This window comes from Mixophyes fleayi, chromosome 6 (genome assembly GCF_038048845.1).
Source record: "Mixophyes fleayi isolate aMixFle1 chromosome 6, aMixFle1.hap1, whole genome shotgun sequence".
NCBI lineage: Eukaryota > Metazoa > Chordata > Amphibia > Anura > Limnodynastidae > Mixophyes > Mixophyes fleayi.
This window is the reverse complement of record NC_134407.1, coordinates 18911692-18926647: the sequence shown is the minus strand read 5'-3', so window position 1 is coordinate 18926647 and position 14956 is coordinate 18911692. Positions and strand designations below refer to the sequence as shown.

At 40.8% G+C, this 14956-nt stretch overlaps 1 protein-coding gene across 1 annotated transcript in view; it reads left to right on the top strand.

Annotated features, from left to right (window-relative positions):
• The window catches only part of HPSE2 (heparanase 2 (inactive)), a 267375-nt gene that overhangs the window by 26218 nt on the left and 226201 nt on the right, over nt 1-14956 (top strand). The window contains exon 3 of the mRNA XM_075215955.1: nt 12768-12929. Coding sequence (XP_075072056.1) covers nt 12768-12929 — 162 coding nt within the window. The remainder of the gene's footprint in view (nt 1-12767; nt 12930-14956) is intronic.

Below are 14956 nucleotides of genomic sequence, written 5' to 3'. Positions count from 1 at the left end.
TATACCTTCCTGGTGCCAGTCTTCAAATGTTTTTCAGCGTCCTGGGACATCCCGCGAGTTAACTCTAATTATATATCAGGTAACTATGCGGGCACGGCTCTATAGTAACTACATTCTCCTTTACAGTCAGACCACTTGCAGATAGTAGATTAAAGGTTAGCTCATCCCTTGAAGTAGGTAAACATAAATGGTTTAATTAATATGCACAGAACTACATAAAATGATGTTTGGCTGGCTAACCCAGTTGAGGAATAATTTTGGATATGACGATGATAATAAAAATAATGATGATAATAACAATAATAATAACGACAACAATTGACTGTGTTCCTAGATTAAAGGGTTTTACACCCCTGAAATAAACACCAAATGTCCTGGTTCATCTTCGGACTTAATTCCATTTGCGTGCTGTATAATTCTGTACATGTTCAGAAACGGACCTTGCACCAATGAATGCAATCCATGTATGAACACAAATGACTGCCTACGACCTGTAAGGACGTGCCTAGGAGGTAACTATGCAGATGCGGATGATTCAGTCCTGGGTTTGCCTAAAGTACATGTTTTTTGTCATATCATTTGCACCAGCTACAGGGCAGGTGTAAGTGCTGACTGATAGTGATGAATTGCACGTCATCATCTTTGTGCTAAAAAATACATGTATGTGCACAGAACATGTGTATGCAAGCAATAGAGAATGTAAAAGCGCATTGTATGTACAATATGCATTAAGAAAATCTTGATTTCTGTATTTGACATGATAAAAAAATATTTTAAAACAAATAATTAATATTAAAAATTATAGTATTATGAGTTAAGTTATTTTATAGATTTTTTTTTTGCATGCGCTCAGATGGGACTTTATATTGCACAGACACATGTGTGTATAGTGCAGTCTGTTCTTTCTGTCCACACATGGCAAGTAATGTTTAGGCAGAGCGTACTTACACTCAGATTCACATTGAAATGTATCTAGGGATCTGCTTGGATTTGAATGTGAAACTGCCCTCAAGTTCCATGCTCACAGGTTGGATTCAAACATGAACCAGGCCCCAAATGCTGATTATTCACTATGATCATCAAAAATAGGTTTTAAGAGAGGGAGTCTACAATGCATCTGATTAATTTTGAACATACTACCCTCTATGTCATTGATTTTTGTTCGCTTTTTAAACTTTTGACACCCGATCACAGTGCAAACACAACAACAAGCATTCAGTGTTTAAGTCATGCATGCATGTATACTACAGTGTTCCTATAGGGTTCTGTGGCTAGGTGTAGGGTCTACCTGGCCAATACTACTGTACACATCAGCAGAGTTTGGAGAACTCCCTTTTTCTCTTTTATTATTATGATTAATGTTTATTTATAGGGATACACAAAATACAGCAGCACTGAACAGAGTGGTAGTCAACAAGAGTAAACATAACAACACGGGTAGCATTACATAAGTGATAAAAATATACTGAGGGTAATATAACACCATTAGCATTACAATAGGCAATTTACAAGGTAGCAGTGTACGGAGGCATAAAATAGTATTATTATTATTATTATTATTATTATTATTATTTATTTATAAGGCGCCACAAGGTTTCCGCAGCGCCGAACACAGTACAAACAATGGACAGTACAGGGAATAACAGTACAAGTAAGGAATAGTAAACACAGGGTAGAAAGCAAAAATGCCTGGAGGATAAATTGGGATAGGAAACTAGGGAAAGGTGGAGGGAGAAGGAGGCCCCTCCTCATGGGGGCTTACATTCTATTGGGGAGGGGTTGGAGTTGAGACTCGAGGGGGTTACACTGACAGTGACGAGTGGTGAGGGAGATTGGTCTGGGGGGTGGGTTGGCAGTGGACTTCTAGGTTTTAATAGTCAGGTGAGTTTTTAGAAAGTGTTTGAAACATTGTATACATGTGTCCAAACCTGCAGAATGTCACGACTATATAGTGTACCTGCTATTATTGGCACTACTCAGAGGAAGGCGCGGAATCTAACGTATTCACCAGGGACCCCCGCAAGAAGGTAAGGACTCCGCTGCAGGAACACGCAGGTCGTGGTCCTTCCACGAGTCGAATAGCGAGATACAAGAGAAGGTAAGTAAGACTGGCCAGGTCGGTAACGTTCTGGTAAGTAGAGGTACACAAGGAATATCCGGAGGGATGGTGAGACAAGCCGAATCGGTAACGTTCTGGAGGCAAGGTACAAAAGGGAGATCCAAAAGGGGTGGTCAAACGGTCCGGGTCAGAAGGGTCACTGGCAAACAAGAGAAATCAGGAACAAGGCATAGGAACTGGAACACAGGAAACGCTGGAGGCAGGTTAGACCTGATACTCTGGCACAGGTGTGTGCACAGGAAGTGCCTTATAAAGTTTGAGGAGCCAATAGGAAGGTAGTGGGCGGCAGCGCTGTTCTCAGCTGCCGCCGAGACTATTGAGTAGTGTCCGTTGCCTAGCAATGGGACGCACATGTGCAGATGACGGCGCTGGTCGGCCGGAACTTCTACCTCTGGTTGCCTGGCAACCAGACGCACTGGGCAGAGAAACGGTCGGCCATCCCGGGAAATAGACAGTGGGACGGCGCCTGACACAGAAGGGGGTTATACCAGAGACATAAATCATGATATTGATATGGAGATAATTATAATCTGTGTGATGCTGGCACTCTTCACTTCTAAATAGACCAGTGGTTCCCAAACTTTTGCAGTTCGCGGCACCCTTAGAGTCTTTCCAAAATAATTATTGAGCAGTCCTGTTTTAGAAGTAGTTGGGTCAAAAAATTGTAATAAGTATTTAGGTCAGGACAGAAATACTTATTTAGTTGTATGCAAAAATGCCCGCTCTGCATCCAGACACTCTGCCCTCAGGCACTCTGCCCCCTCTGCATCCAGACACACTGCCCCCTCCTTTGCTCTCTGTCACGCTGTCCCCCCTCCTCTGCCCTCTCTCACGCTGCCCCCCCTCCTCTGTCCTCTGTCACGCTGTCCCCCTCCACTGCCCCTCTCACGCTGTGTCCCCCTCCACTGCCCCTCTCACGCTGTGTCCCCCTCCACTGCCCCTCTCACGCTGTGTCCCCCTCCACTGCCCTCTCTCACTCTGTGTCCCCCTCCACTGCCCCTCTCACGCTGTGTCCCCCTCCACTGCCCCTCTCACGCTGTGTCCCCCTCCACTGCCCCTCTCACGCTGTGTCCCCCTCCACTGCCCCTCTCACGCTGTGTCCCCCTCCACTGCCCCTCACACGCTGTGTCCCCCTCTACTGCCCCTCTCACGCTGTGTCCCCCTCCACTGCCCCTCTCACGCTGTGTCCCCCTCCACTGCCCCTCTCACGCTGTGTCCCCCTCCACTGCCCCTCTCACGCTGTGTCCCCCTCCACTGCCCCTCACACGCTGTGCCCCTCCTCTGTCCCCCCTTCTCTGCCCCGCTGTCCCCATCCTCTGCTCTCTGTCCCCCCTTCTCTGCCCGCTGTCACCATCCTCTGCTCTCTGTCCCCCCTTCTCTGCCCGCTGTCACCATCCTCTGCTCTCTGTCCCCCCTTCTCTGCCCGCTGTCACCATCCTCTGCTCTCTGTCCCCCCTTCTCTGCCCCGCTGTCACCATCCTCTGCTCTCTGTCCCCCCTTCTCTGCCCGCTGTCACCATCCTCTGCTCTCTGTCCCCCCTTCTCTGTCCCGCTGTCACCATCCTCTGCTCTCTGTCCCCCCTTCTCTGCCCCGCCGTCCCCATCCTCTGCTCTCTGTCCCCCCTTCTCTGCCCGCTGTCACCATCCTCTGCTCTCTGTCCCCCCTTCTCTGTCCCGCTGTCACCATCCTCTGCTCTCTGTCCCCCCTTCTCTGTCCCGCTGTCACCATCCTCTGCTCTCTGTCCCCCCTTCTCTGCCCCGCGGTCCCCATCCTCTGCTCTCTGCCCCCCCTTCTCTGCCCGCTGTTCCCCCTTCTCTGCCCGCTGTCACCATTCTCTGCTCTCTGTCCCCCCTTCTCTGCCCGCTGTCGCCATTCTCTGCTCTCTGTCCCCCCTTCTCTGCCCCGCGCCAGCCATAAAACACAGAAAAAACACAAAAACTTACCAATCCGCCAGGCGCCAGGACCCAGCAGCCTCCTCTCTCCCGCAGCAGCTTGTTACTGACGACGATATTCAGTGACAGCTGCGGGAGAGAGGAGGCTGCTGGGTCCCGGCGCTGCGCGGATTGGTAAGTTTCTGTGTTCTTTCTGTTTTTTATGTCTGGCCCGCGGCACCCCAGTGACAGCGCCACGGCACCCCTGGGAGCCGCGGCGCACAGTTTGGGAACCGCCGAAATAGACCATAGTGATACTGACTGTGAAAGATGTATAAGGTAGAGGTTTGGAATATATTGGAGATGCTAGAACACACTCCTCTTTAGGGCATTAGGAAATATTGAGTAATACAGAGGGAGTAGTGTAAACCTTTGTGCCATGTGTAATCAGAGTGCACCCACCTTGCACTATTATCCTGCATGAGTATAAGGTGTCTAGTTCACCATGGGTTCCTACCCCTGCACCACTTTAAAAAATAGTTTGCAAAAATAGTATTCTTTCCATGGAGAATTTACTTGTGTTATCCATTGCAATGTCAACAATTTTTAGCCTTTCGTTGATCAGTGCTAAGGTATAATTAATGTGAGTCATAGTCTGATTAAAATGAGTCCTCAAAAACTCTTATATCATTTAAAGTACAATGTTCAATTAAAATCACGTCCAGTTGTCAGGTCATTTTAGAGGGTGCGGTGTCCTATGTCTTATACACTCAGTAGTCACTTAGGTATACCTGTACACTTGCTAGTTAATGCAAATATCTAATCGGACAATAATGTGCAGCAACTCAATGCATATAAGCATGTAGACATGGTCAAGAGGTTCAGTTGTTGTTTAGACCAAACACCAGAATGGGGAAGAAATATGATCTAAATGATTTTGAATGGGAAATGATTGTTGTTGCCAGACTGGGCGCTTTGAGTATCTCAGAAACTGTGATCTCCTGGGATTTTCCTGCACAAACTTTTACAGAGAATGGTGTGCAAAACAAAAAAGATCCAGTGAATGGCAGTTCTGTGTTGATGAACACACATTGGCAATGAGAAATGTCAGCGTAGAATGGACAGACTGGTTCAAGATGAGAAGAAGGCAACAGTAACTGAAATAACCATGTACAATAACAACAGTGGTATACAGAAGAGCATCTTGGAACACGCAACAAGTTGAATCTTGAAGTGGATAGGCTACAGCAACATTCCTGTCAGCTAAAAACAGGAAACTAAGGCTACAGGGGGCACAGGTAGGTTCAACGAAACTGGACAGGTGAAGATTGGAACTGTCTCGGCAAATCTCAACTGCATCATGTAGATGGTAGTGTCAGAATTTGGCATGAAGAACATAAACCCTTGGGTCCATCCTGCCTTGTGTCAGTGGTGCAGGCCGGTGGTGGTGGCTGTATAGTAGTGTGGGGAGAGTTTTCTTGGCACACTTTAGGCCCCTTAATAACAATTGAGCATTGTTTAAATGCCACAGCCTACAAGGGTATTGTTACTCCTCTTGAGCATCCCTTTAGGGCCACAGTCTTCCCATCTTCTATTGGCTACTTCCAGCAGGATAACACGCCATATCACAAAGCATATGTCATCTCAAGCTGGTTCCACAAACATGAGTAAGTTCAGAGAACTCCAATGGCCTCCACAGTCACCAGATCTCAATCTAATAGAACACCTTTAGGATGTGTTAGGAACCCCTCTAGCCGATACAGCACAACCCGGAGTCTACTTCGCCAGTCAGGTGTTCACTGGAGCCCCTGGTGGTGGGGACAGACTTGGCTGCAGACTGACAGAGGGTCGTGAAGTGTGTACCGGCTGGGGAGAACCCAGGCAAACAGAGTGAGGACCAAGCAGAGGTCAAGGGCCGGCAGCAGACAGCAAATCCAATTAACAAGCCGAGATCAAGGGTCACGAGCAAACAGGAAGGTTGGTAAACACGCCAGAGGTCGGGGTCACAAGAAACACAGGCAGGGTCCAAATCCAGGCAAGGGGTCATACACGGGCAATCCAACAGAATATCCATGGACAGGAGCAAGGAGCAGAGCAGGTCAGCATACTGGTAACAGAAGCTATAACCGGCAATGAGGTAGCAGACCTCACTGCCTTAAGTACACAGATGGACCAATCAGGGCTTGCCCTGGATTGTGCACACTTGCAGGCTAATTGCCTGCCATAAAGAAAACCAATCAGGGCTTGGCCCTAACATGCATACTTCCAGGCTAATGCCTGCTAATTCAGCCCACAGGCTGAATCTAATGATTACATAATGCGCGCCCGGCTTCCTATACTGCCGGGAAGCCGTGCTGCAGAAGCAGGAGTTGGGTGGAAGTGACATCCCGGTCGTCATGGTGACGGCCGGGACTCTGGGGAGCACAGTAAGCGAGCCGCGGCAGCTGTGAGTACCGCCGCGGCTCGTGACAGGATGTGGTGGGAAATTTGCAGCGTAAATGTGCAGCCGTCAGATCTGCAGCAAAAGCGTGTCATTATCTTGGCAACGTGGACTAGAATCTCTTAAGGAATATTTACAGCACCATGTCCTACCCAGTACAAGAAAGATGTACCTAATAAAGAGGCCACTGAGTGTAGACTATAATATCATATTATTATTGGCATGTCCATTGATCAAGTCGTGATGATATATATATATATATATATATATAGATAGATAGATAGATAGATAGATATCTATATATATATATATAGGGTCCTATATCTGCATACAGTGTAGTAGAATTGTATTATGATCATGTCAATATATTATACCATGTAGGCGTAATTTCCTATATTTGTATACAACTTGTATTTTAATCATGTCGTGTGAGGTGCATATACATTCTAATTGTCCATGTTGTGCTGGGGGATCTAGTATCATAGCATCCAGTGTGCTTTATAGATTGTATTAGAATTAAATTATGACCATATTAAGTTGCGCTGTCATCTTTGGGTCTGTACTATGCTATTTTTGTATACAGAGGGGACTCCCCTCTTTCAAACTAGGATGTCCCTGAGTCTTAAGAGGCCAGGATGGGGAGACCTGTGCACTTTTAGTGCCCTCCTCATCACCTGGCTCTTTAGATTTTTTTCTGTAGACTCTTCATCCGGCTTCCACCGACAAGAATACTGGTGGAGATGAGAAATATCAGTGGGGAGACCAGAGAGTGTTATTTTGTCACTTTTGACACCCTTAGTGCTAAAGAGGAGTGGGACTGTATGTAGAGGATAAGTCCCACTTGTCCTTAGCACTGAAGGAGTTAAATCAAATGTAAATATTCTTTCCTGCAGTAGTCCAAATAGAAATGTCAAGTAAGTAATGCGATAGATGGCCACAGCTTGATATTATGTTAATGATTTACTTACTACCAGCTGGGTTAATACACAATCAGCCAATCAGAAGCAGCTGGATAGTGCTGCTGATTGTCGTCATGATCATTGCATGTTGTTGTACAAGCCCTCCAGTATGAGGTATGTCTATCAAAAGGCGCATCAGGTGATGACTCCATGTCTAATTGTGTTGCAATTACACCTACTATACTCAGTTTAATGTAGCCCGCCTCCATTCAGCCTCTTCAGCCTCTTAAGGGGATGTAAGTCATTGATACACAAAAATCCAGATACAGACATATATATAAATATATATATATATATATATATATATACACATTTTTGATTCCATGTGAAGTATGGTATCTTAAGCAAAAAAAAAAAAAAGGCCTGCATTACAAATATGTTTCTATATAACTCTAAATAAGCCCCATTATGTCCTACGGGGATGAGGGCTGCTAAATTCAAGCCCCAGGGATTTAATTTAAACACAAGCCCCTTCTGCAACGGCACACCCCTTCTGAAGAGGAAGTGTGTTTAATAATTTATATTAATTTAAGTACATCCTCTGCCCTGCTTTTGTAGTAATGCTGCTGTCTACTGCTCCTCCCTATCAGTGATTGGCTAAGAGTGTGGTGCGCGCCTGTGATGTTGCAGCCTAGCGGCCCTGGCCCTGATTGTTTGTAGTCTTGGTTTGGAGAATGTTTTTGTTGGGAAGGTCCTGAGCACTTATGATTCTCATTAAATGGATTTGACCGTGTCATACCAATATTCAAAAGTGCACAAATCCGAGTCTTCTTACTAGATACGCCCTGAGGAACAAACACATTGTAGACATGGTCCTTTCATCACTGTTCCTTATGGTATCTTTTACTGTCTATCAGAAACAGCTGTTTTAGCTTTATTACCAAATGAAGACAATTTAAAAATTGATTTTTACCTCTGAAATTTAAAAAAAACTCTTTATCATTCAGATTTCCAAACAGATAAAGTAAACAACTTTTGAATTGCTGTCTAGCACAGGCATCCATATTAACTAAAAAATACATTACGGTTTATTTACATTTCTCCCACATTTTTTCAATTTTGTAGCTTAACGCTATATACCCAGTATCTATATCTTGCAAGCTTAGAATATGTATAACATGATTGTTTGTGTGTTTTATGGGGTTGTCAGTTATTAAACTCTTAATTCAATTATTATGTAAGGCACACGATATGCATCACATATGATATTCCTTAAAAGTTGTTTACTTTAAAAGTAATGCATTGAAGCCTAATATACATCATATTCGACACATTGTTTCACAAGATCTATGAACTCCATTCACTACTACATAAGCCTGAAATTCACTACAGCCCTAGAGCAGAAACAAGGTAATTAAAATGGCTACATTATATCTCTACACATTCTTTGCATTAAAGGCGAGCTTTGTATCTTTGTTTTGTTCATGTTTGAGGGAGATGGACCTCTTTTGCCTTTGATGTCTCAGATTTTGCTTCTCATGTCAGGGATACCACTTGCAGTGAACAAAATTAGTGTTACTGGAATCTGCAGTAGATTACTTGTAATATCAGTCCAAAGAGCTAAAGTTCATTGACATGGGAAAAATAACAATTCAAATAAATGAGCAAGCAGATGTAGGTCTCATTCAGACATGCATTGGGAAAATGGGTAAAAACACACGAAAACTAATGTGTATTAGGCCCTTTTTGTTGTGCATTTTGAACATTTATTTCATGGGCTGCACTTTAATGCAGCAATCCCATGAATAAAAATGTGTTTTTTTGGTTTTTTTTTAAAGTTAAATCACTCTGGATAGCTGCAAGAGGAATGTTGGTATTTACCATTTTTCCATGATTTCTTTCTTGAGGCAGTTACTGGTTTATGATTCTGGAATACCATGGCAGCCACAGTCACATGGCACATGATGTAATGGGCTTTGGAACAACCCTCTGCTCTGTGTACTGTAAAATGCTCCCCTTCTTCTTCTTCCCCCTTTTGCCTTCATATAACATGCTGAGAGCTGTGAATTTGTGGGGTATATTTACTAAACTGCAGATTTGAAAAAGAGGAGATGTTGCCTACAGCAACCACTCAGACTCAAGCCGTCATTTTGTAGAATATACTAATAAAATGATAACTAGAATCTGGTTGCTATAGGCAACATCTCCACTTTTTCAAACCTGCAGTTTAGTAAATATACCGATGTGTCTGTGTAACTGGCAGCCATGTTTTATAACCTCTAAAGAGATTTTAAAAAGGAAATAATGATTTGTAGAAGGACAGCTAAGAAAATTACAGATGCATGCCTAAAATGTACTTATCTTGCAATTCAAAGGGAAAAAAACCCTATGTGGAATTGCTGCTTTAACATTACAGTATATTATGCTGGTACTGTGTAATATTGCCTGAGAAATATAGTTTGCTGTGTTATAACATATTGATACTCAGCATTTGTATTATTTTTAATGTTGTTTTTATGGGGTAAATGTATCAAGCTGAGAGTTTTCTGGCGGGTTTGAAAAGTGGAGATGTTGCCTATAGCAACCATATTCTAGCTATTATTTTGTAGAATGTACTAAATAAATGATAGCTAGAATCTGATTTGTTTTTCAAACACGCTGGAAACTCTCAGCTTGATACATTTACCCCTATGTGTTTATTATGTCATGTAAAGCACTTTAAAAGCAGATAGGTGTGAACGCTCAGTCCAGAAATATGTCTTAATTCTGAAATAGTAGTTATAATGCGCCAAAAATGTTGCAATTTTTCATTTTATTCAGAAAATAAAACAATTTTAACAATTTCCATTTGTAATAATGAGATGATATTTGTAGATATCCTGTTAGGGTCAATAAACATAGATTACAAAATAGCCAATGCATAGGACATTGATATTGTACACTTGTTATCTTTTCAACGTTACTTAAAAGCAGAAAAATATAGCTTTTCATTGTCTAAAAGCATGTCACAGGTAAAATAAAAGTTTAAAAACATAACTGAGTTTTAACTGAAAATAAGATTGAAATATCAAAACGCCTATTCATCTAAATGTACTTGATTCATACAGAAAACACAACAACGTATGTATTAACATGTAAGATATTATAGTGCTCCCTCTTTTACTCCTTCCTTCCCACCCCTTTATAACACCACCCTCACTTACCACAATCTCACTATATATCACCTGCCTTATGAAACTGCCCTCACTATGATGTCAGTTTTTGGCTGTGTTTTTAGATGAAGATATAAAGAGGTAGCACTGTACATGACAACAATGGTCATTTACAAAGTTGAAGTGTGCCCAAAAATGCACGTTTCCGCAAAAGTGCAACTAGAATTTGCAAAATGCATCCCAGTATAGGACAAGGCATGCTCTCTGTCTCCTCTGAGGTCCTAGAAAAATCAAGTCCTTTTGTGGGGATCAGAAGGCTTAAAGCAGGGAAAACACTTGTAAATCCACTGACTTTTGCACCCTTGCATCTTTGTCCACAAATCCACGTGCTTCCTCATAAATCTGGGTGCAATAGCACAAAGAAGGCTTGTGACGTCACAAGAGTATTCATGCTAGGGTGTTACCTTTTTGTGGTTCATGTTTGGCATGATGTTTATTACTATCCACCTTCAAGATCCAAGCTTTGAGAGTTACTATCTTCCATACAGTTTATTGATTTGATGTGTACGGTTATATTAAATTGAATGTAAATGTGCTTTTCCTTAGAGAAATATTTCGTTTGTGTTAGACATGCACCAAATTCAGAATTCTGTTGGTTTTTAGCAACCTTTGGATGTAGTCAAAATTTCAACGAACCAAACCCAATTTTCCTAAGTTTTTGATGCACAAGGCACAGAAGTCCCCTATTAATGTGTACATTACTGTTTGGATTTTTATTTGTCTCAATCCTTTGTAAAAAGCTTTGTTGTTTGTTTGGATTCTTAAATATAGATTTGGCATCCTTGGTTGTCACATATATAGGGCTTTATCTAGTTTTGAGCAAAATGGCACCATATGTAGTATTTAGTTATTATATGCCATGCAGTTCTGCTAAATACAAAGCTGAGGTGATCTCCGCACACTCAAAGGTGATGGAGGATTTTGGAGAACTAAGGAGGGGAGAGAACTCACTTACCATACATGTGCCCCCTAGCACAGCCACACAAAGCAACAGGAAAGAGCGAAAAATATGGCACACTTTCCTCCATATTTACTTTGGTACCTAGATCCTATCATTTGTTATGATGCATTTTATTTTTGGTTAAGTTTTTATAACCTGCAGATGTCACTGTATCTATTATTGGTGTCACTATATCTATTATTGTCCACCAAATCACTGATTAGGGTCAGGTTCCCACTGGCGTTTGATTTGCAATTAAATTCACAAGTTGAAATGCCAATGAAACCACATGTCAAACAGAAATGCTTGAAAAAGTGGTTTTATTAGTATTTGAGATATCATTGGAGGTTCCATTGACCTCAATGCATTTAATGTAAGTGGTGCAAGAAGCCTTTGGAAAATCGTCCTGTAATGTTAATGTAACATATCTGAAAGCAAGTGAGATGCAAGTGGGAATCCTAACATTGGAAACAATGGGTTTCATTGGCAGAGCCATTTACATGCATTGTACAAGCATTTATAACCCTAATATATACATATAATTTAATACCAGTGGGTATGAGGCTTAAACCTCTAGTTAGATATTAATATACTAAGAGGAGTGAAATAAAATGTTATTATAAATGCAAAAATCCCTTTTTACATCTTAAATATAATGAAATACAAACACCCCACATTCGTCATTTACTGATCTAAAAATCCAATGAAAATCTTTCCTGCAGTAGTACAAATGCAAATGACAATAAGTACTCTGATTAAAAGCCCACAACTAATATAATATTTTTGCAACGCTAATAAATTAACTGCTATTAGCTCATCATCATCAGCAACACATATTTTACACAAGGCTTTCAGTAATCACAAGTTTAAGATACGCAAAATTCTAGATACCAATATTTTATGGCATGCATGCGCAGTACAGAAATGCATATATCCGTGCCACAAATATTGACGTATGTCCAATTCTAAATTAAGACCTTTGTGTCTTCATTTATTTCAAGTTAAAGTTGTGTTGTGTACAATATTTTCATTTAAAATAAGTTCCTAGTTTTCAGTAAAACTTTATTATCTTTGATCTGGTTTACTGCTTGAAAATTGTGCTAAACATCAAAAGTTCAAAACCATTATATTCTTTCTACTATAAATGCAGTTAATATTCTAGAATAAAAAATGAAACAAATAAAATGGTAATAAAAGCACAGACGTTTCTTAATTGATTGTATGAACTGATTGCATGAGGCCGGATGGTTTATAATATATATATATCTTTTTTTGTTTTGTTACAGATATTGTACGCAGTGATATCTCTCTTGACAAACAGAAGGGATGCAAAATAGCTCAGCATCCAGACACCATGCTTGAACTGCAGAGAGAGAAGGCAGCTCAGATGCATCTAGTTTTACTGAAAGAACAATTCTCAAACACCTATAGTAACCTGACGCTAACAGGTAAGAATTCAAGTTAACAGTAGAAGGCTTTTTGTGAAGTACAATATCACACAAATTTTTTCCTTCCGTGCATTATTTTTATGGAAAAGCAGGAAGCAACTAAAGCCCCCTTGCAACAAGATGGGTATTGCATAACAACAAGGAGGCTGCTAAATATATAGTCAATCACATTTGTATTACTGTGAAACAACCCAATACGAGTACAAGTACATCCATCAGTCATTGACTAGTTATATCTAGGCACAGTATTTTAATTTGCCTCAATATAGTGCAGCAATTACAGCAAATCATGTGAGAGAAAAGCATTTGCACTTAGAGCACATTTGTATTACTGCCTATGATATACCTGATTTTTTTCCGTGACCATTGCCACATAAAATTGTATTGTGTGCCTCTTGAACGTATGCACTTTATACAAAATCATGTCTACCTGTGCCGACCTACCTGCTTTCATTTTTATGTCAGCTATTGCTGTGATTTTAATCATGTTGCTTTATAATGTGTGAGTGAGGCATAATTCATGACTTAAATGTTAAAACAGACTTCAAAAGAAAATCAGACCTGGGACCAGGTAAAAAACTGTTAGATTTGCTCATTTAAACGCACTGCACTCTCTTATACGTGAATCATTCCAAGTTTGCCGGATCATCTCTCCTTTTAGTGCAATATTGTCCATTTTTGTTTTGCACTGAGCCAGTCTTGAAATTGAACTCAGCTAATTACTGTTATGGGTGTTCTCCCCATTATGCATCCTAGTTTTTGTGTGCATTTGCCTTCTTTGCTTCACAGATGAAGAACATAACTTGATGGAAAAGCAGTTTTAATTTCATTACAAGCATAATCTTAGGCTTTTCTCTCTGCCCTGACAACATATATGATCCCAAATGATTTTCCATTTGCTTTTCAGCTAAAACCACTTGTTTTTTTACATTCATCTTAAAGGTGCAATCATCTGCTTAATATACAGCTGTTGAGGAGATTTATATATGTCTAATATGGCTGCCACTACAAAAAAGGTCTTGCATATGTAAGCTCACGTCTGTGTCTGAGCCAGTCAGTCACATAGCTCCTTGGTAGTCATTCAATGGCATAGTAAGATTGCAGACAAGATACAAAAGGATTTTTTCTTTTACAATTATTGTTATTGTTTTACGTGTATATAATTTAGAAAGACACATATAAACATAAATGCACAGTGTAACCAATTGAAATTAAAATGTTTATTTTATAATATTAAATAACACAGATATGCAGTAACTAAAAAGCAACAAATCAGTACTGTGACATCATAGTAGTAGTAGAAGTGCCCAGGAATGTGCAACCACAGTAGTAGTAATATCTAGTAACATGACACTATGTTAGTAATGTGAAACTACAGTAGTACAATTATCCATTAATGTGATGCCACAGTAATAGAAGTAGAGCCCAGTGACCAGTTGGCAAGCAGTAATAGAGGCCAGCAATATGTGTAACAGTAATAGGAATTCAGTATAGTTGTCAATACTTATCCTGTAACTTTGCTGCATTCTTCTCCTAATATAGCCATTTGCATGATTATTTCTGTTTCTTTAGAATGTTTCTATGTTTTTTTTATTTGAGTGCTTCCTTCCTAACTGTAAATCTTTTATGCACATGTTGACTATAGCTCCAAGGCCTTTAGAGCTGTAATCTGTACTTGCATGTGTTTATCCTTCATATGGATATAAAGGGAGGAGAATGCATGCCAACCCTTGTAAATATTCTCACTGACAATTTATAAGGATTTACTGTTACACAGTTATTTCTGTGACACTTCAATTATGTAATTCTAAAATTTTTCAACAATCTAGAGGGAAAAATGGTACCAGGGACTGAGAACAGGGGGCCTATGGCCCTATTTGGATCCAAAATCAGTGGTGTGGTTAATGCTATGTGATTTTTAACATTGCCAGAGGTTGTCATAACTTTACTGATTTCTAGATTTTCTGAGAGCAAAAATGTACCCTTATTATCATTTGTTATTATTATTATTATTTATTATTATGTCT